The sequence below is a fragment of the Dipteris shenzhenensis genome, chromosome 2, assembly GCF_047967505.1.
Source record: "Dipteris shenzhenensis isolate YYH24624 ecotype China chromosome 2, Dip_SZ_1.0, whole genome shotgun sequence".
Classification (NCBI taxonomy): domain Eukaryota; kingdom Viridiplantae; phylum Streptophyta; class Polypodiopsida; order Gleicheniales; family Dipteridaceae; genus Dipteris; species Dipteris shenzhenensis.
The window spans coordinates 5,656,041-5,678,637 of record NC_141597.1 but is presented as its reverse complement, the minus strand read 5'-3'; the positions used below and the strand labels follow the sequence as shown (position 1 = coordinate 5,678,637).

The window sequence follows — 22,597 nt, the reverse complement described above, 5'->3', positions numbered from 1 at the left end:
TTGGCTCACAGCCTTGCTATTCAGCAGGCTGTAGTTACTGGTAATAACTAGGATTTTGTTCTAAGCATATCATCGAGCAAACATTGTTGTCTCTAGGGATGCAAAGCACCTCCTTGTACAGGCAGCCAAATCCTACCATTATTCGTTTTGGAGAGAATAGGGCTTCATCCTCAAGCCTAGATCTTTACCAAGCTTTTACAATGAGTATGGCTTGCCCCTCTCGAGTTTTTCTCATGTGTATGCATGGCATACCCTTGCCCTGAGAATGTTGCTCTTTCATACTTGATAGAAGTCTCTTTCATGGGGGAAAAAAAAAGAGGAGAGAGTGAAGTAGGAGGAGAGGCGAGAGAGAGGGGTGGTTATAGTAGGCAACCCACTGATGGCATTGGCTAGGGCTCAAAGCTTTGGTGGATGGAATATTCTCAACTACTCATTGTGAGTTTTCTATTTTGAATTTAAGGGTTATGCAACCAAGGAAGGCTCTATTTTCCTTTTCCATCCTTAGGTTGCTATGGACAATTGGGCTAAACTGTGTGCAAAGTTGTTCACTTTTGAAGGACATTTGTGCACCTAGATGTCCTCTTTGTAAATTCTGATTTCATTAGAATCTTTTATGTGTGTGTGTGTGTGTGTGTGTGTGAGAGAGAGAGAGAGAGAGAGAGTGAGAGAACGGTAAATGAAACAACTCTAGCAATGTCCATTGGGGACAGCAAAAACAAAGTTTGTCAAATCTGTGTTAGAGCTACAGCTCTTGATAGCTCCACATTGCATCAAATTACAAAAAGAAGGCCAACATAAGATGTGTATGTCTATGAATTTGGGGATGAATTGACCATATCATGTGGCATTTTTATATTTTTGTGTGAATTAGACTTTTACTAAGTAAGAAAGAAACAGCCGAGAGAAGAAATTCAAGGCATAAATACATCACAGTCTAATATGATTGGAACGAGATACACAATCTTCAAAAAACTAAATGCATGTATGTGCTCTTACGTCACACATGAGCGCATCATGAGATGTGTACTTAAGTGTGTGTACTCCCTAGGTAAGGTCTCATGTCTCCACTTCTGCAACATCCTTGGCTACATCTAGCTCAAGCACAAGATACTACACTGCTGAAGTCAAGTTTGGGTCTGTAGAATGAATGCCATGTAAAATTGAGCTATGAGAGATCGATTTGTATGTGCACTCAGCATGAGAGGTTCCCAAAGCCATTTAGATATTTAACCTTCTGAAGAGATAAGCAATAAATTTTTAATTAATACAAAGGATATTCAAACCAAAAGCAACTGACAGAAAGTATATTCTTGAAGTGCATGGATAAGCTTTAAAAATAGTTCATTTCACGTAATGTTTTAGCTCGAATTTCATGTATAAAGTATCGATTACTATATCTTGCATCCAAGTTTCCATAGATTCGAGGTTTTTGTCTCACAAGCATAATCTTTTCTTAAGTTGTCTAAACATCTGTCATTGACAAGTCTCCTTAGTGGTCTCCAGAAATTCCATTAGAAGATATCTGTATTCTTGACAGCCCCTCCATACTACGTGCTTCAAATAGAGGCTATTGCATCTCTTGACTGTCTTCAATGTTTTTGTGCACTATTTCAATGCTCCTTGTTTGGATCTTTGTATAGAGACCTAGTTTGCAAATATGTTTATTTTGTTGCATTGTTTAACATCACAAAATCGAGAAAAAACTCATTGTTTAGAAAACATATTTATGACTCCTTATAAATGCAATTTTTTTACAATATAAATGAAATTTCATATATTAAAAAATTGTCCTCAGTTCCTTATTTGAAACAGATCAAATACTTAACATATGAGAATAACTTTCCCTATGATGCATTCCTCCCGTCACATATAAACTGCACAGAAGAGACATTTACCAGTCTGTAGTATTCTGATGCACAAAGTTGAAATAAGTTTATCTCTTGAGGAAATTCAGTTTGGAAACTGCTCAGTGTGGCTAGATCCTTCCTGAGGAGAGCAATAGCTACACTGAAAGATTTTGAAGTTATTCCTCCTTCAGTGCTGTTTAGAGATAAGTGCTTGTCAAATCTCTGAGCACAAGAAACCTGTGAAGAAAGGCCAATCAATATATGTTAAAGCTTGAAATTTCGGAAGAGATATAATATGACCAGTGTGGGGAATATCATGGCACATAACTACAGTATAATTGCTTCAACACTGTACTACAGAAAATAACCTACTTAAAACTGGAACGCAGAGAAGAAGTTTGTACTCGTGGCACTCTACTGGTGTACCTTAATCCATCTTGTAAAGCATTTGATGAGATGCTTAGGGCTTGGATCCCAACAAAGTGTGAGACAAATAAGCTCAATTAATTTTGAAGTCGCTCCTTTTGGCTGATTAGAAGGAAACAAGGACTGAAAATCTTCAATGGCACTGATTGCCGGCTTCACGAGCACTGTTAAGAGTGGCAAAAGTTACCCTTCAGAGACTCTTTATTGTATGTATTCTTGCTTGCTGGAATTGAGCTGATATTGTTGCGATACAGATGCAAATTGATGCAAATTATGATTTCTATAACACATATGAATCATGCTTATTGCATCATCCTCAAACTTCCTGGCCTATTTAAATCAAAGAGAATAATAAATGCAGGGTCTGCAAGATGCAGGCTCATAGACAATAGTATTGGAATTTCCCCAAAATTTTCAGGATAGGACCTACCTGCACTGGCCCTCCCACCTGATCTCGTTTTTTAATCTTTATTTTTCTATGTTTATATCTATTAGTATGATCGTTTCTCTTCTTCTCATATGACATGTTGTATATATGTGTGGGACTTGATCAGTCAGCAGTGCCTCCCTTTCCTTGTAATTAAGAAAACATTTCTGCTACACTAACTAACCCTGGTTAGATAGCAGCTCACCTATGGGTCAGGATAGATCCTAATGGGTGGATTCAAGAGGTGAAGAGATGAGTTACCCTAACTAGAGTGTTATAGTTGAATGGAGATCTAGAAGAGAATGGGGCTGTATGCTAGTTATAGCCGTGGACCATGGCTATATATTGGCACAAGGGGATCCGTCTTGGGAAGACTGATCAGTACCTAGACTATAATTTGCAACTCAATAAAAATGATCTTGGTATGCAACTCAATGTAGAAGCTTCCCCAACGGTATCAACCCTCTGTTCGGCCACTCTCAATGTAGAAGCATCCCCAACAGTATCAACCCTCTGCTCGGCCACTCTCAATGCAGAGTCTATGTGAAGAGACCCAAAACTACCCAATGGAGATCCTCAATGAATGCAGTAAGTGAACCCATGTATACCTTGGCGGGTCAATAGACCCTTCATCTAAGAGATATAGGCAATGATCTCTGTAGAAGCTAAGCTTCACTGGGAGCTCAGCCAGTGCCAACCAAGTTCAGAATGTGTGTAGCTGAACCTCCCGTATGATCTAGTTGACCTCATGATATTGGAGTGGGAAGAATAGTGCATCAATGCTGTACTGGAAAGGAGGAAGTCTATCCATGTGTAACCCCAGTCGCTCAAACCACCCCACCTTATGTGCATACCACCATCTCTGGTCACCTCCCGTTGATAGTGCCATGGAGGAGGACAATGCTAACTATGGTAGTCTATTGCATCCAGAAGTGACATCTTTGTATGACCTAACTCGATACAAGTAGGTAATGACCTGAAAAGCCGTATCAAGCTGCAATGGTGAAGTCAAAACTCAGCCTGAATAATCTGATGAGGGACTGACAGCTTATTGCAAACCATCCGTGATAGCATAAGAACCTGTAGTCGCTCCACATGGGCCCACTCCGTATCTGACAAGGCCGGCCCCCAACAAGGGCTGCCATACATCCCTGCCGGTCTTTTCTCCGAGATATATGAAAAGTTGATAATGAATGGGAATAATGGACAACTGGAACAATATGGCCAGAAAATCAATGATGCCTCTACAAAATCGGAAAAACTGAATGAATATAATGTCAGATGTTTGATAGTCAATGAAGCCCTCCTGGCTCTCTTAAAATACGTGAGACCCAATCAACGAAATCCAAGCTACTAAGACCCAAGTAATAAACCAATCGAAAGAGATGAACCTCCCCATAAGTCCAGCAATACGGCAATGCTGGATAGAATCAACAGCATGCAAACACTCTAGGCAAAAATGAACTAGTCTAAAATTCTCCTTTGTTTGTTTACCACATCCCTCCATAAATAGAAAGCCAAAAGAAATAGTATTATTTATATTCCCGAGGGATCTCCAAAGTCTCCTTCAAAGGCACCTCTATAAATCCAAAATGATATTTCCTAGTGGCCTGTGCTCTGGAAGGTCCCTAGCCTCTAGCCTAAATCTGAAGTTTCTTGGCATTACCAATTGTAAGTTTTAAAAAATGGAAGCTTTCTTTTTGTGATGAAAAGTCTTTTATCAAGAATGAAATAACCAACCATGAGTGTGAAGCTCAAGGTGCTGTTACAGCTGAAGTGTCTCATCACTTGGTCGACTCTCATGGGCTTTTAAATCATATCCGGATGCCGTTAAGCGCATTGCTTCAATTTTCTATACCTCCCTTCTTACCATAGACCAAGACTTCCCCACCAGAGATGATGATGGGCAAACGGTCTGGCATATTATTCCTAGATTGGTGAAACCAAATATGAGGGTTCTACTTGATGCACCTTTCACCAATCTAGAATTCAAGACTATTCTCTTTGCTCTTCATAAGGGCAAATGTCTTGGTTCAAACTGGTCCCCTCTTTCATTTCACTATTATTATTGAAAGAGACTTCTATTAAGTATGAAAAAATCCCAAGACAAAGAGCTCAAGGAAAGAAGTACATCATATATAGCATGAAAATAAACTAAGAGGGAAGAGCCCTACTCAACCAAAAATCCAGGACTGAGGCTGAAAGTGCCATCTTAATACCGTAGTAACCATTATTTCCAACCCAAGTAGTAAGGAAAATGAGAACGTTTAAGATGGAGAGAGACTCTCCTCTCTATATGCAAGACCTCATTTCAGCTATTGTGAGGAACAATGTTGTTTGAAAGAACCAACTAGTATTATGAAATGTGTCCCTCTACAAACCAACTTTTTGGTCAAGATGGGGCTCTAACCAATCAGCACGTTGAAGTACGGTCCTAAAAGTGGCACATTAAACAAACATGAGAAGTTGGGTGGATAAAAGGGATGCCAAGCTAGCTACAAACCTACCTAGACCCGACAGTGGTTAGTATTGTGCTCAAACTGTCTAGATGAGAGTACCACTTCCTGCTAATTGAGGATTGGGGAATGTGTGTGTGTGTGTGTGTGCGCGTGTGAATTTGCATCGGTTTATGCCCCTCAATCTTCCAATGATCGAGCGTTGATTTGGGATGCCATGCATAATTATTCGTGGAGACACTATGCATTCATCTGTGGTGATTTCAACAATGCTCCGCAACCGGGAGATAATACTTCAGGCCACACTCATATGTTGACTTCTAACCAGCAGCCATGGTCTGATTTTTTAATTGGTGGATCTCTGGAAGGAATTACAGCCCACGCTCCTGGGCTATACCTTTTAGCACAATGCTCAATCTTTCTATCGGGCACGCCTGGACAGATGGTATCAAGTTGATCCGCAGCATTGTGATGCCTTTACTTGTCAACTTTGGGTTGATCATGCCTTCACGCATTCTGATCATGCACCTCTTTGGTTGAGGCTCTCCATGCATGACTTTCCTAATGACAGATTGCCTTGCAGAAGGCTTTTGTTGGTGAATAACAGTTATCTGGAACATGCTCATTTTCAAGCTATGGTCTCTGATGCCATTCAACCTCCCTCTTCTTAGATGCTTTTTGATTTGGATTATGCATGGCAGGCCTTTGTTGCTCGAATGCAAGTTGTGATTCGGAATTATGGTAAATCATTTATGCGAGCCACACGGGAGACTTGCAAAACTCACTTGCCAGAGTCTAACTCAGCTTAGTCACCTTCGAACTTTGTCTTCTAATGAAAGCATGCACTTATGTCAGACCAAATTTTGTCTCCAATCAAAGGATCGACGAAAGCTTGCTAAATGGGAAACCCGATCTTGGACAAAGGGCTTTTTTGGATAAAGGCTTTTTAAAAGTTTGCATTACAAACGACAAGCTGCAAATATTTATCGGGTCCGGATGCCTTATAGTTCTTGGTCTTTATCTCGCTCTGAACTTGCTGATTTTTGTGTGCAGCACATCTCCTCCCATTTTGGGCATGTGGACTTTACTTCTCCTGAGATTTTGTCTGCATGCCAGCTTCTTTTACAGCATGTCCATCCAATTCTTTCTCAAGCTCAGGCTTTGGAGCTGGAAGTTCCCTTCACTGAAAGGGAATTGTCAAATGCAGTTAAATCCTGTGGTAGATGGAAATCTCCAGGATGGGATGGCCTCACAGAGTTGAATTCTTTCTTGCTTTCTGGGATAGCCTCCAATCCCCTCTGCTGCAAATGGCTAATTCAGCTTGGAAAATCAACAAATGCCCCTGTCATGGAAAAAGGGACTGCTAAAGCTCCTTCCTAAGAAACAGATTTTTTATTTTATCACTGATTGGAGACTAATCACACTCATGCCAGTCATTTACAAGATCATAGCTAAAATGCTTGTTGACCGTATCTATCTGCATCTATCTGCATGATGGGCTGCATTCTTCTCAATATGGCTTTGTTCCTCGTAGGCATATCATGGATAATATTGCCAATGCTTATGTTGGAATATGCCAAGTACACGCATCAAGATGTTTTGCTCTTATAGATTGACATTGCTAAAGCTTTTGACACAGTTCAATGGGAGTTCATCTCGTAAACAATGCGAGCCTTGGGGTTTGGAATAAAAATGCAACAGGTTATTTATTGACTCTACAGGGAGAGCAATGCTACTTGTATTCTTTCTAAAGACATCTCTGAAGAATGGATTCTTTGTTATTCGGTTCGTTAGGGCTGCCCCCTTAATGCCTTACTGTATGCTATTGCTACTCATCCTATGCTGCAATACATTGATCATCTAGTGGCTACAGATTCTCTCCATGGTTTGGAACTAGATGAAAATCGCAGCATGGTTGCTCAAGCCTATGCTGATGATTCTTTCTTTACTCCAAGGAATACTTCGGCTGATCTTTTTGCTTTGATGCAAGCCCTTTCAATTATGGTTTAGCAGCTGGCCTTCGTGTTAACTTTCAAAAGTCTAAGCTGCTCCCATTGCATCTTAAAGATTGTCACAGTCTCTTATGGCTAGGGGAGATCATACCACCCACTCAGTTAGTTCGACACCTTGGTTATCCTTTGGGCTGGGGACTTACTCGTCGATAGCAAATTGATTGGGTTCTAATCAAACTCCGGAAAAAGCTTGAAAATTGGAAATTGGCAACCTTGCCTTTTACATGTATGCCTCCGAATAGTGCAGTTCATACTTGTGGCATACATTCAATTTTATTTGCCTTTAATCATGTTCACCAAGGCAGATCTTGATTCCTTTATGTCTGTCATTATGGAGATCTTTTGGCGTTTGAAACATGGTAGAAAAAGTCTCAGACTGCTTTCGGTGCATCGAATTTGTTCCCCTAAGATGCATGGAGGTTTGAATATCACTAATATCCAGGTGCACATCCTTGCTCACAGAGGGAAAATGTTGCTGTAATTTCTGAAAGTGATCAGCTCTAGAGTCTCATGATTCAATCTCTGGTCACACATATGAGTACTCCTGCTTTTGGTCATTGGCAACCCACTCAGTGGGATTTCTTGTTTGGGTGCATTGATGGAACTTTGCATGGCTGCCCTATGGTCTCCAGCTTGCTTCTTGATTGGAAGCATAATCTGTCTCACCTGGAATGGCATGATCGACAATCTCTAATGGGTAATTCTTTGCGGGCTGAAAGCATTCACTGGTCCAAAGTTTTTCAGCCTCCACTACTTTACACGAACCTCGCCTTACTTACTTTATTTCTTTTAAAGGGATCAAAACTGTTGCTGATGTTATTCATGATGATGGCTCTCTGCTTCCCTTTTCTATGGCAGCCACACAGTATGGTTTGGGTTCTCATTATCGTACTTTGTGGCAGCAAATCACTTGTATGCTTTCGCCTTTGGTTCCGATCCCCCCTTTGGAACTCCAGGATCGATTAGAGGATTGGACGTTGACTTCCCTTGAGTCCTCCTCTCGCACATTGAGGATATCTCAAATTACTGTGCTTGCATTATACAAAATCCTTTTCCCTCAACCCTGGGTTTCAGAAAGGGTAATTCTCTTTGGCGAATGCATCAGTCAGCTAAGTGGTGGAGGAAAAGATTGCGGCAACTTTGGGCATACAAGGTTCCACTTCGGCAACAGGTTTTTTTAAACCTTTGGCATATGAATCGTCCTATAAAGTGATGGCGATGGAGATTACGTGGGATTTCGAAATTAAAACTTCCTCTTCAACAACAGGTGTTTCTGTGGAGAGTTTTAGTGGGAGTTTTTCTATCTGGGAAGCTTATGGCACGCAAGCATATTGCTTTGGCTATTTATCGCGAATGCTTAGCTCCCCAGGAGACAAGGCCTGTAAGAGATTACAAAGATATGGTGTTGTAGGCATAAAGTCAACCCTATGGTTGACCAGTAGTACTTGGATACTATATATACCAAGTACTTGTATTGTTTCATTTGAACATTTCTATTGGAGCTTTCTTGTGTGTGCACTCTTGCTCACTTGTGTTCACAACCTGTCTCCACTTTGTTCCTACATTTGGTGTCAGAGCGCTTCCGTCTCTAGAGCCCATTCCAACGCTTGCTTCCAAACTCCCGCAAGCTTGGTGCTCCAGTGCGCGTTCCTGGTTCTTACATTCAGCTCTCCAGCTTTTGCTTAAGGTCGCTCCAACAGTCCAACGGCTGTTTTTTGACCTTTTGAGGTCCGATTTTGACGTTTAATTACAGCAACCAGCAAATGAAGTATGTGAGGGGTGTGCACTTGGCAAATTGCATCGCTTGCCATTCAGTAAACAAGGCAAGAATTGGATCAAGGCAACCAGAGTGTTGCAGATAGTACACAGTGATGTATGTGCCCCATGACTATTCCCACGCATAAAGTAGCAAGGTACTTTGTGACCTTTATAGATGACTTCTCCAGGTTCACATGGCTTTTCCTCATGAAGGAAAAATATGAGGTCTTCTATTGGTTTCATTCAAAGCTATGGCTGTGAACCAAACCAGTTCTAGAATTGGAACACTCAACTCGGATAGAGGGGGAGAGTACATGTCACATGCATTCCAGGGATTTTTGAAGCAACATGGGATTAAACATCACTTGGCACTTCTCAGGACTTGTTACAAGATTCTGGCCAAGGCAATCAGCCTCTGATTGCAGCCCCTTCTCCCAGATCTTATTCATGACACTCAGACGGGATTTGTGCATGGCAGAAGAATTTTTGATAACATTTTCTCTTTCCGGGAAGCTTCAAAGTGGGCCATGCAGAGCGGCCAGGGTCTAGCCATTCTACTTTTGGATTTTGAGAAAGCTTATGCAGAGTGAGACATGCAAAGCGGCCACGGTCTAGCCATTCTACTTTTGGATTTTGAGAAAGCTTATGACAGAGTAGATTGGGATTTTTTGGAGGGTACCCTTCTACGTTTTGGCTTTACTGATGCTTGGATCAGAGGTGTTTCCTCTTTGTACAGATCAGCCCACAACCAAGTACTTATTGGTGGGGTAAGGGGTGAGCGATTTCAGATTTCCAGATCAGTCCGTCAAAGATGCCCCCTTGCTCGTTTTCTTTTTTTGTTCGTGGCCGAGAAGCTATGAGTATCTATGTTAGATCTCAAGCTGACATCTTTGGGCTGCGACTTCCCATTAGAAGGGAAGAGGAGTTACTTGACAGTGAGTTGGCAGATGACACAACAGTTTACTTGGATGCCACTCCACAGATGCTCACTTCTTTCAGGACAGCATTGGATTTATTTTGCTTGGCAGCGGGGGCGCAGATAAATTGGCACATAAATCCAATGGCTTTTGGATCAGTGGTGAGGGCACTCCAGTTTGGGGTCTTGACATAGGATTCACTTGGGTTCAGAGGGGCGTGCCTGCCAGGTATTCGGGCTGCCAAGTCGGCTTGGATATTTCTTCCACGTAGCAGTTTACTCCCGTGTTGGAGAGCATCAAGAGGAAGCTCCTTTTTTGGAGCTCAACCAAGTTGGATCTTGCCTCTAGAGTTGTGGTGGTCAACCAGGTCCTCTTGGCCATGGCCTGGTTTGTTTGTTCTTGCTGGTGCCGTTCTAGGGACTGCATCTCTCAGCTTAGGAGACCGATCAGAAATTTTCTTTGGAGTGGGCTTGATGGCATAGCAGATGCCTTAGCCAGGGTGGCTTGGGAGACCCTCATTCTCCCTACACAGGAAGGGGGTCTCAATATTATTGATCCAGATTTACAGTGCAGAGCTTTACTATGCAAGATGGTGGTGTGGGGACTTATGCCAGGGCAGGAATCGTGGAAGGCCTTTCTTATTAGCAGAATATAGAGCTGCACACCTTCTTCAGGAGGAGACTGGATGAGCAGTATTAGGTGGATCTTCACCAGAGCACACCTCAAATCACCTTCGTCCCCTCTCATGGTTGCCATCTGAAAGCATGGGCCAGTTTCAGGAGCACTCTTCGGAGGATTCCTCCTTCCTCTCGTGAAGAGATTGATAGGCAACCCATCATGTGGAATGACAGTATTTTAGATGATCATGGCAGACCACTTGGTGCCTCACTCTACATGCACCGGTCCAGGTGGGAGAGGGGACCTGCATCATTGTTGGGGTCTTGGAAATCTTTTCGCAGGCTTCCAGAGGAGACCAAATCTCAGTTGACAGGACATCTCAGAGGGAGTGCAGGGAGGATCTTGCAGATTGAGGCAACCCTTCCAGAGGATTGGGTAGACACAGATGATATGCCACTCACTTGCTCCACTTGGACAGACACTTTTACGAGAGGTGGTGTTCCGCTTAAGGTTTTGGCCTTTCGAGATGCACAGGAGGATGCTTTAGTTTAGTGTGCAGGATGGTGGCAGATTGCTCAGGTCCACAGAGGACATCTTACTTGAGTCTCCTTTTCAGCCTGTCAAGGTTGTAGTTCTTTTGGTGTAGGGATCAGATTCAGAGTAGTTCCTTGACCCAGACCCCCGACTACTCTCCACCAGGTCTTGGAGGCTTTGGCTCTACGGGGGAGTTCCCATTAGGTATTTGCAGTGGGACCCTGAAGAGTGGGAGTGGATTGATGCAGGGCATCGAGAGAAGAGGATCCCCTTCTTTCGTTACACGGTCAGTAATGCCAGGAGATTTCAGCTCAGTAGTAAAGGTTGGAGACCTTCCAGAGATGCTCATTGGGAGACATTTGATATCACTGCGGATCTGCAAAGGTGCTTTTGGAGGAGACTCTGGAAATCCACCAATGGCACAGTTGAGAAATACAAAGCCCGTTTGGTTGCCAAGGGGTATGCACAAGAGGAGGGGATAGATTATGAGGAGACATTTGCTCCAATGGCCAAGATGACCACCATTCGTTCTGTCATCTCTCTTGCTGCGTTTTATGGTTGGTCAATGTACCAGATGGATGTCAAGACCGCTTTCCTCAATGGAGATCTTAAAGAGGAGGTCTATGTACATCAGCCCCAAGGTTTTGAGGTGAAGGGACAAGAGCACAAGGTATGCAAGCCCGGGAAGGCTCTATATGGGCCGAAGCAAGCACCTCGTGTGTGATATCAGAAGATACATCAGTTTTTGCTGTCCCAGGGCTTCGAAAACACTCATACAGAGCCAAATCTGTATGTTCTGCAGCAAAAATCAGCATTGCTCATGTTGGTACTATATGTGGATGACATCATACTCACTGGCAGTGATTTGCAGCAAATTACAGCAGTGCAGTCCGCTTTATGTCACAACTTTGACATGACAAATTTGAGCCTATTGCACTATTGTCTTGGCATTGAGTTTTGGCACACCCATGATGGGATTTCTATGTCACAGACAAAGTATTCGAAGGGGTTGTTGCAGAAATTTAAAATGGAGAACTGTAAGCCTGTGGCTACTCCATTGAAAAAGGGAGTCAAGCTGAGTAAGCATGATACTACTGAAAAGTTTGATGGCACTTTGTACAGGCAATTGGTTGGCAGTTTGATATATCTATGCTCCACACAGCCTGATATTGCCTACGCCATAGGGCTTCTGAGCCAATTCATGCATTGTCCCACGATCACACATTGGAATGCAGCAAAGAGGGTTCTCAGATATGTCCATGGCACTCTCTCTCTTGGCTTGCATTATGCTTCAGATTGTGATCTAAAGCTGAGTGGTTTCACCGACTCAGATTGGTCAGGGGACATTGACGACAGACGGTCCACTACTGGCTATTGCTTCTCATTGGGTTCAGCCTGTATCTCATGGCTCAGTAAGAAGCAAGAGCGAGTCTCTCTTTCCTCCAGTGAAGCAGAGTACAAAGTTGCAAATTCAGCCACTACGGAGTTAATGTGGTTAAGGAAGCTTTTGCATGACTTGCATCATGCACAAGATGGCAAAGCAAACTCTATCTTCTGTGACAGCCAGAGTTGCATTGTCATAGCCAACAATCCTGTCTTTCATGCTCGCATGAAACACATTGAAAATCATTATCATTATGTATGGGATTGTATTTCTGATGGCTTCACTGATCTCATCTATTGTCCATCTGAGGACAAGGTGGCGGATATCTTCACCAAAGCCCTGTCAACAGATCTTTTCTTACGACATCGACATGGCTTGGGGATCAGAGACATTCTCACAATGTCAAGGGGGGTTGTGAAGTGATTCCCAATGACATTGTTTTCATGTACTCCCATAGGTTGCATATCCATCTGGATGAATTTGTGCAACCATGGTACTTTAGGTACTGCAGGGTACACCTGAGATGTTTCCACGGTACTTTCAGCAATATCTTTGAGGGGGGATTTGTAAAAGATTACAAAGATATGGTGTTGTAGGCATAAAGTCAACCCTATGGTTGACCAATAGTACTTGGGTACTATATATACCAAGTACTTGTATTGTTTCTTTTGAACATTTCTATTGGAGCTTTCTTGTGTGTGCACTCTTGCTCACTTGTGTTCACAACCTATCTCCACTTTGTTCCTACAAGGCCTACACGTGATTTCCTTCGATTGCTGGGCCAGTGTTTGAGAACTAGAAATCCAAGTTTTATTTTTGGAAAATGCTTCTGGTTGTTTGGGATTCACCCACCTAGATAGGATTTTGACTTGGTTGTTTATTTGGGTTAGATATTGGGCACTTTGAACTCTGTGGAAAGACTGAAATCATAGAGTTTTTGGTAATCCAAATTTCTCACCTTACTCTTTCTTCAAGCACTCTTTGCAGCACTCTTTTTATTATTGCCTGCAGATAGGGTCTATAGATCAAGATGTATGTTTGTCCTATATTGACATCTTCTCTTGATGTATTTGAGCACATCCTACTTTGGGATGCTGACTCTGTAATATAAATTTTCCACTCAAAAGAAAATATATGTGTGTGTGTGTGTGTGTGTGTGTAATGGCACTATTTTGCGGGAAGCTCTTCCTAGGCAATGGGCTTGAAAGGATAGTTCACACCTCCATGGCTACTTCTCAAAGATGTCTGATGCCCAACGAAAGTTAGTTGAGAAGATTGATGGCAAAGCAAACAACCAAAACAATTATGAAGTGTGATGTTAGAGGCGGTATGAAAGTCTATGTACTTCCTCTAGCAAGGTTTTGGCTTCATTTGCTAGTGGGTGGCGCATATACTGAATGGTTAGAGATTCATTCATTTGCCCATGGTGTGGCTGTAAAAACATATGCATTCATATGGTGTTATGTAGGCTAGTCCTAGTTTAACTAGTCTAGTCTATTTTATCATTATATCTAGGTTGCATATATAACCTAGGGGTTGTACTTTCATTCTTAACTATTCAGTGGAGTAGTTGAGACAAACTCCCATGTGGAATAAGCTCTCATGTCTTGATTTCCACTTTGTGACTTTCCAACATTTGGTATCAGAGCAAGGTTTGCATTGGTGTGATTGCTCCACCAATGGTTCAAGCACCTGTTCTGGTCCAACTCGTGGCTATTTGAACTGAGTTCGTGGACACATTTGTGGGTTCGTTCAGGGCAATTCTAGTGGAGTTCATGCCCATTCACTACATCAGATAGAGGCAAAATTCAGATTGTTGCATTTCGTGGGCTGCTTGTGGTCACTTCAAGTAGCAAATTGTGGACTGTTACTGCAACAAATCATCACCTTGCTGTTTGTACTGCTTCATGACTGTATGTGTTGATTTCGAGCAACCCATTACAGCTAGAATCAGTTGCATTTCTATCTGTGAGAAAGTGCTTCCACTTGTCCTCAGTTTGGGAGCTTGTCTTTTCACTGTATCCAGCATCTCACAGCTCCTTTTTGAGCTCCAAACAGTTTTTGAGCAGCAAGCATCAGCTCATGGAAATTTGCCCCTTGTTTCCATTGGTTTTTGCTGCTGTTGTCTACTTTTTGTGGTTTTCCCTTTCACATTCATGGCAGTCTCAGCACGTTTTGGATATTTGTGGGAGCTGTTCTCATCCAATTAGGGCTCGTTTTCTGCATTTTTTATCAGTTTCAGTGGGGTTTGCATCTCAGGAGCAAGCATTGCTACCCTCTTCAAAGTTGTGAAGGGTTAGGGGCAATTAATTTGTAGACAGCTTTCGCACTGAGAAGATTACTTTCAAGTTTGCACATTTGTAGTTCAAGAAATTTATTCATTTGTTTGGGTTCAGTGCATGTAATAGACATGTCTCTTTCAGATAGATTTGGGACATTGACCGAGGGTGACAAATTGGATGGATCCAACTATTCCCTATGTTCTTTCATGCTTCAATACATATTTGTTCGCAAAGGACTGGGAGACATTGTTTTAGGGGATGAAGTAAGGCCTCTTGTTCCAATTGTTGCAAGCACAATAAGCAGTCACACCTCATGTATTTGTTCACCCCCTCCCCCTCCCCCTCTCATAGAGGACCAAAGGAGGTTTGGATGCCAGAATGTCCAACCTTTATCGTTGATTGTCAGTGATTACGAAGAATATAAAATCAATGCAATCATGCCAAGGATGACTAGGAGAATTGGCAACTATGTATCATGTTTAACAAATAGGCAAGGGTCACATCTTTAAACAAGCAGCTTAAGGAGCTTAAAATGCATCATGGACAAATCATCATGGATGTCAAAAATATTAGACTTAAGAGATCATTGGTCCATGATGATTTGTCCATGATGCACAAACTCATCCATAAGGATCTAGGAATCTATGAAGCATAGAAAAATAAAAAAATGTCATTTTACAACCCCTTGACATTGTATTTACCATCTCTCATCTGCAGTCCTTCTCAAAGGTGTATAAATGTATTGGTGGAAATGATTTTGGTAAATATGTTGACTTCATTTTTTTTTTTGCGCAAAAAGTAAAGCTAGTTATATTACTTGAAAGCGAGAGTACAAGAAGGCCTGAAGGCCAGCGGGCTGTAATCACAAAAAACGGATTCAGCCCGAGAAGTCAAAATGCTAGATACAAGCCTCCTAGGGCATAATCATCGGAGAGTGGACAAACAGCCACGGTGGAGGGGCGTAATGCCACTAAAGACTTTGAGTGGAGTGCTGGAAGAATAACTCCCGGTGGTCCCAGTCGCGAAGGAAACGTCTTCTCTTTTCCTTCCCTGCCCGGGACTCTCCCTGAATTTGATCCCACTGACCCTTGAGCGTGTGAATGATCGTGCTCCAGATATCTGCGAGGGTCTAGGTAGTAGAAGAAGTCTGAGCTCCTACAGTCTGCGCGCATCTGGAAGTCCAGATATGCCAGCCTGTAATGCTCCCTATGATCTCCCAAACTGGGTGCCGAGGCATCGCTCCTGCATCTGTCTCTGTCAAATGCCATGGGAAGCTGTCCATGTATGCCCAAGTGGCCTGCGTGATGAAAAAGACGGGATCCTGTCTAGAGAACTCATAGGCCAAGTGATGTCCCGGCTTAGTGCTGCACCAACAAACGGCTCCCCAAGTGATCGGTCCTAGCTCGGGTGTAGCCCTAGCTAAGATCCCCATGATTCCCTTCCAAACCGTCTGCGCGTGCGAGCAGCTCCAAAGGCAATGCTTCAGGGACTCCTCCTGAAGACACATCTGGCAATGCCCCTCCTGCCCCATCTGTCTCAGCCAGCTACCAACTGGAAGCCCCTTGTGTGCCACCATCCAAAGGAAGTAGGAGATCTTCCTCAGACGCCAACTAGCCCAAAGAGTCTTCCAGAAAGTGCGAAGAAAGACCAAGGATATCCCCTGGGCATACCACCTATGTGCCTGTGTGGGTAGCCCACGCTGGACAGCCCCAAGAGCACGCCGACCCGTGCGTACACTGTAAGAAAAGAAGGGGGTAGGGTTCTCTGAGGTCTCCGACGGTGGCCAAAGCCACTCCCCTGGGTCCCACTCCACCTCTGACAAGGAACGGCCCTCCCATATCCAGAGTCTCCAATCCTGGTCCTGCATAATCATGGGGTCTATATGCCAAGTCTTCCCTTGCAGCCCTACAATGCGAAGGCACTGCTAGGGAAGCTGGGGGTCGATCACGGCCTCTCTGCTCTGTAGGCGATGTCATCAGTGATGGAGAAGAAATGTATCGAAGAATCCGAGAAGAGGCCTGCCACCACCAAAGGAATGCCTCGTGGAGTGAACTGTCCTAGCCACCTCTCATCTCCTGGGAAGAGCTATTCGGTGCCTACGGGAATCCTCCAACCTGCAGGGATGGCAGCATCAATCTCCGCTCGCCGAGCCTGGATCCCACGTGCCGTACCTACTGCTGCTGCCAGCTCGTCTGGGCTCATCCGACTGTAGACGTCCCTCCAAACCCGGAACGAGCGCGCGGGCCCATGCACCCAGAGCGCCCAAGGGATATGGGATCTCTCTCCAAGCTGATGACCTGTATCATCTGTCACCTGGCTGCTCCAGATCAAGGGCTGTCTGTCTGACTCCTCTCGGCAGCTAAGGGGAACCTGGGAAAGGCTGTGTCGCAACTTCCTCCAGACCGAAATGAGGCTACGGAGGAAGGGGGAACGGGGCTGAGTCAAAGGAGCTGAAGTGAAGATCCATCGAATAGAAGGCTGCCAAACACCCCCTCTTTGGGGAGTACACCCACTGAGACCATGCTATAGCAAGAGCTTCCACGTTTGTCCTCCTGCGGTCAGACCGCGAATGACTAGCTTGCCAAGAAGTGCCTAACTCTGCAGCTCTGGATCTATGATGCCGAGGCCGCCCTCTGCCTGGGGGAGAATGACCGTCTGCCAGGTGACCCTAGCTCTGGTGGTGCCGGAACCATCTGAACTAGACCATAGGAAGTTCCGCACCAGTCTCCTCAGCTGGGCTACACAAGACCTTGAAAAACACCAACAAGAGGCCACATACCAAGCAGTGGCAAGAAGGACCTGGTTGACCATAAGGGCCCTGCCTGCCAAGGAAAGCCGAGCCGTGCTCCAGAAAGCAAGCTTCCGTCGTATGGAGGCTAGGACCGGCACGAACTGCTGAGCCGGTGTGATGTCCAGGCCTACCTGGAATCCCAGGTAACGTGTCGTCTGTCCTCTAGGGATCCAACGAAACCCCAGGAAAATACCCCACTATGAGCTGGCTCCCGGATCTGTAAGAAAACCAACTGACTTATGCCAATTGATTTTCGCCCCAGCCGCAAGGTAAAAAATCTCTAGGGATAGTCTCACTCGCTCCAGTGACTCGACATCATCCTGCACATATAGGGGACAGCCCTGACGCACCGAGCGCTCGAGTGTGAATCTCTCCCCCATCCTGCCGCTAATGATAACCCGACTGGAGGCCGATCTGTAAAGGCTAGCAATACCTCTGATCCACTCGTCCGAGAAACCGAACCGAGCGAGTGTACCTTCCAAGAAGGACCAGTCTACCCTGTCGTACGCCTTCTCAAAGTTGAGAAGGAGTATGGCAAGGTGCTGCCACTGTGCTGGGCCCATTCCATCGCCTCTGAGAAAGTGAAGATGTTGTCCAAAATGCTGCGATCTTGGACAAAACCAGTCTGGGTGTCATGAATCAAGTCGTGTAGCAGGGGACGGATGCGACTGCTGATCATCTTGGCGAGGATTTTGTAGGCGGTCGGGAGGAGGGTGATTGGGCGCCACTGTCTGATCTCCTGGCGGTCCCCCCCTTTGGGGATGAGGCAAATCAGGCCTGTAGCAAGGCTCTCTGGCATCTCCCACTGGAGAAGATGTGCTGGAAAGCTGCGAGCAAGGGTCGGTGGATCTGCTCCCAAAAGGTGGTAAAGAAAGCTCTAGAGAGGCCATCCTCACCTGAGCATTTCTGCCCATCAATAGCACTCACTGCATCCTGCATCTCCGCAACAGTGAAAGGTGCGAGAAGGGTGTCGCTCATGCTGGGCTGCACGAGTCTCGGTGTAGATCTCCACACCTCCTCCCTGCAAATGCGGCCACGAGGGTCTGGGGGCTCCTGCTGGAATAATGATCTGTAGAAGTCTGTCGCCAAGTCCCGGACCTCATCTGGATCTGTCCTGACACTACCATCCTGCGTCCTAAGAGAACGGAGCTGCTCCCCTGCTGACCTCTGTCCATGAGTCCTGAAGAACTCTCTGCACATCCTGTCACCTTTCCTAGCCCACAAGGACTTGGAAGCACGAAATGAAAACTCTGAGCGACGCTGGGTAATCTCCTCTAACATGGCTCGGGCCCGAACCTCTTGCTGTCTGAGCTCCTCAGAGCCTGGAGAAGACTGTTGCATCCTCTGAATCGAGGCGAGACCACGTCTGAGACCCCTCTCCCGTGCCCAACACCGCTGTCTGACCTGAATCGCCTCCTGCTGGCAAATGCGGCTAGACTCAGCAAGCGCCTGAGCTACTTGTGCTGCCATATCCCTGGTGGGGTCCCACTCCTGCTCCCAAAGGTCCACTATCCTGCTGTGAACCGCTACTCTGGTGTAGATGGAATCTAGGATCCGGCATGAACGTGGAGGTGAGGACTGAGAGGCCGAGTCCAGGACTAGGATGATTGGGGCATGGTCTGAAAGTGTCATCCCTTGAACCACTCCTGACTCTCCTCCTCGGCCAAGCACCCAATCACTAACATAGAAACGGTCCAGCCGCTCCAGGAGTCTGCCTCCCTCCCTCCTGTAGCCCCAAGAGAAGTCCAGAGTCCCAGGCCATCTGCGAAAGGACGGCTCCCTCCAGCTGTCCCGACCTCCCACTGCAAAGAGGAAGGAGTCCCAATCTGCCTGCTCTGCCTGAGCTATACCGAGGAACTCTAGGCCCCTTCCCTGCTGATCCTCTAAGGTCTCAAGATTGTTGAAGTCCCCTCCTACAATCCAAGAGTCCATCTCTGGCAACAGGTCTGTCAAGAATCTCCAAAAAACGGATCTACGTCTGAGATCAGTCGGTGCGTAGATATTGAGGATACCGATGCGGGATCCCTCAATATGCAGGCCCACCCAAAGCGCACGTCCTGGGATCAAAGTGCCAAAACCAAACACATGCTAAACTAGAGAAGCGTCGATGGAGGTGCAGACACCCCCGCTTCTCCCCTGCTCGCCAATCAAAGGTTCCCAGTAGGTGTGGGAGCACCCTGTGAGGACCTTCCCACAAATACTGGTCTATGACGTTGAAAGCTTGTGTTCCTGTAGTAGGAGCACATCTACCTTTCCCACCAAAGCTGGCTGGAGCTCCTGTCTGAGCACCATCTTTGCTTATGACCACATTATCATTGTATGGATTAGCAGCGGGATTGCATGTCAACTTTGACAAATCTAAATCGCTTCCCTTGAAACAATGTGACTGGCATTCTATTCTCTGGCCAGGTCAGGTAGTGCATTCCAAAGATGTAGTCAGGCATTTGGGATATCCTATAGGATGGCATATCACCAGAAAGCAGCAGTTAAAATGGATCTTCCAAAGACTTCAACATAAACTGGAATATTGGAAAATTTCTACTTGGCCACTTCATGCCAGGCTCATAATAGTACAGTCTATTGTAATGTCCTATGTTCAGTTCTTTTTGCCTTTGCTACATTGGTCCTCCAGAGATATTTCAGCCTTTATGTCTCAAGCTATGGAGCTGTTATGGAGGACAAAAACTGCTGTGAAAGCATTGAGACTGATGAAGATGGAAATGGTGTGCTATCCTAGGATGCATGGGGGACTTAATGTTCTCAATGTCAGATATCATGTACTTGCACGGAAGGCGACTATGCACCATACTTTTTTCTGTCAACAACAGCCATGGACTTGTATGATAGCATCCATGTGTGTCAACATGAGTACATCTGCTTATGGCCATTGGACTACTGATCATTGGGAGGTTGTCATTGGGAGATTTGTAGGGAAGATTCCTAGCTGCCCTTTCTCTACTGCTCTAATACTTGTCTGGAAACAAGTACTTTCCAAGGTCAAATGGGCTCTTGATAATCGCTCGGGGACAAACTCAATGAGGAAAGAATGTATTCATTGGAGTGCCATCTTTGACATTCCACTTTCTTTACAGGAACCTGTTCGGGCATATAATCTCATGAAATTGGGAATTAGATACATCAATGATGTTGTAGATGATCAGGGCTATGTCTTATCTTTTCCTCAGGCCACTGCCTCCTATGCATTGGGAATGCATCATAGGTCGATATGGAAGAAAATTGCTGATCTCTTACATCCTTTTCTACCTGTTCCTCCTGTGGCTGACACAGACATGCTTATGGAGATTGGCAATTGCACCCTTCTGCTACATGCTCTCATCCTGTTCCTCTGCCTGCTTTGACCTCCATCAAAGCCTACAAGCTTCTTCAGCTTGCTCCATGGATTCAGCAATATGCTAATACTCTGTGGCATATCAGGCAGCCCCTCTCATGGTGGTGGAAGAATCTTAGGATATTATGGAGGTGTAAAATGCCTTTGAAACAAAGACTTTTTCTTTGGAGATGCATGACCGGCACATTGTCAGTGGGAATCACACTTGCCAAACGTCACATTGCACCATCCACATGTCTGCGGTGTCAGGCTCCTTCCGAGACTGTCCCTCATTTGCTTTGGCACTGCCAGTCTTCTCGGAATCTCCTTGGGAGAATTTCAGATCATCTTCGGCTCCGTTTCCCAAGTCACAAATTTGGGAAACATTTTTGGTTATTTGGCAGATTTATGAGGTCTTTGTCTCAATATTCCCTATTTCTCTCATGGGTGAGACATTGGGTGCTTTGGACACTCTGGAATGAGCATAATTTGGCATACTTGGGCCGCCAGATTCACAAGTCATATGAATCTTTCAGAGCCTCATTGCAGCAATCCTTATATGATGCCTGCCATGAGGGTGATATACATGCTTCTTGCATAGAGCTTTTCTTTTTATGCTTTTGATCTTTGGGATACTCTCCATTTTGGAGACTTTCTATCTTGTAAATTTATGAGAATATAAATACAATGCACTGGATTTTACCAAAAAAAAGTGTGTGTGTGTGGAATGGACGGCAATCTTTGCTTGGGAATTCTGAGCTGAAAGCATTCACTGGTCAAAACTCTTTCAGCCTCCCTTGGCTTTACAGGAACCTCGACGTTCCTACTTTGTCTCGTTTAAAGGCATCACCTCGCTTGTTGATGTTATAGATGATGATGGTACTGTGCTCCCCTTTTCTCTAGTAGCCACTACATATGGATTGGGCTCTCATTATCGTCCTTTGTGGCGACAAATTACTTCTATGCTTTCGCCCTTTGTTCCGATTCCTCCTTTGGAACTCCAAGACCGACTGGAAGATTGGAATTTGACTTCTCCAGGGTCCTCTTCTCGTCCTTTGAGGCTATCTCAGATTACTGTACCTGCATTGTATAAAATCCTTTTGCCTCAACCTTGGGTTTCAGAGAGAGGTGATTCTGTTTGGCGAATGCATCGCCCAGCCAAGTGGTGAAGGAAAAGATTACAGCGACTTTGGGCCTATAAAGTACCGCTTCGGCAACAGGTTTTCTTTTGGCGAGTTTTTTTGGGAGTGTTTCCATCTGGACAGCTATTAGCTCATCGGCACATTGCTCCTGCACTTTTCCATAGATGTTCTGCTTCTTCGGAGACTGTGCCTCACTTGTTTTGGCATTGTCCGTGCTCTCGTGAGTTTTTTAATTTGCTTCAACAGCACCTGCGAGCGAGATTCCCATCTGTTCCGTTTGGGAAGTTCTTCTGGCTATTTGGCTTTCATCCATCCAGACCGGAGTTTCATCCTTTCTTCGTTTGGGTTCGCTACTGGGCACTATGGACTTTATGGACATATAGGAATTGTAAAGTCTTTGGTGATCCTACTTTCTCTCTGTTTGGCTTTTTTAGGCATTCTCTGCAGCAATCTTTCTTTGATTGCTTGCAGACCCGCTGCATAGATCATGAGGTCTTTTTGGCATATACTAAAATTTTCAGTTGATGTAATTGTAGCACCTTATTTTGAGGTTGCTACTCATATAATATAATCAATCAAAGATTTCACCCAACAAAGTGTGTGTGTATGTGTGTGTGTGTGTGTGTGTGTTTGGCGAATGCTTGATGTATATTTGTCCTACAGTGAGATTTTCTC

At 44.7% G+C, this 22,597-nt stretch overlaps 1 protein-coding gene across 2 annotated transcripts in view; it reads right to left on the bottom strand.

The window, feature by feature from the left end:
• The window catches only part of LOC147904271 (uncharacterized), an 86,046-nt gene that overhangs the window by 40,911 nt on the left and 22,538 nt on the right, over positions 1-22,597 (bottom strand). For both annotated transcript variants that reach the window (XM_087393832.1, XM_087393840.1), the window contains exons 7-8: positions 2,274-2,437; positions 1,896-2,084 (exon numbers count right to left, since the gene is read on the bottom strand). In XM_087393832.1, the coding sequence (XP_087249958.1) occupies positions 1,896-2,084; positions 2,274-2,437 (353 nt within the window). The remainder of the gene's footprint in view (positions 1-1,895; positions 2,085-2,273; positions 2,438-22,597) is intronic.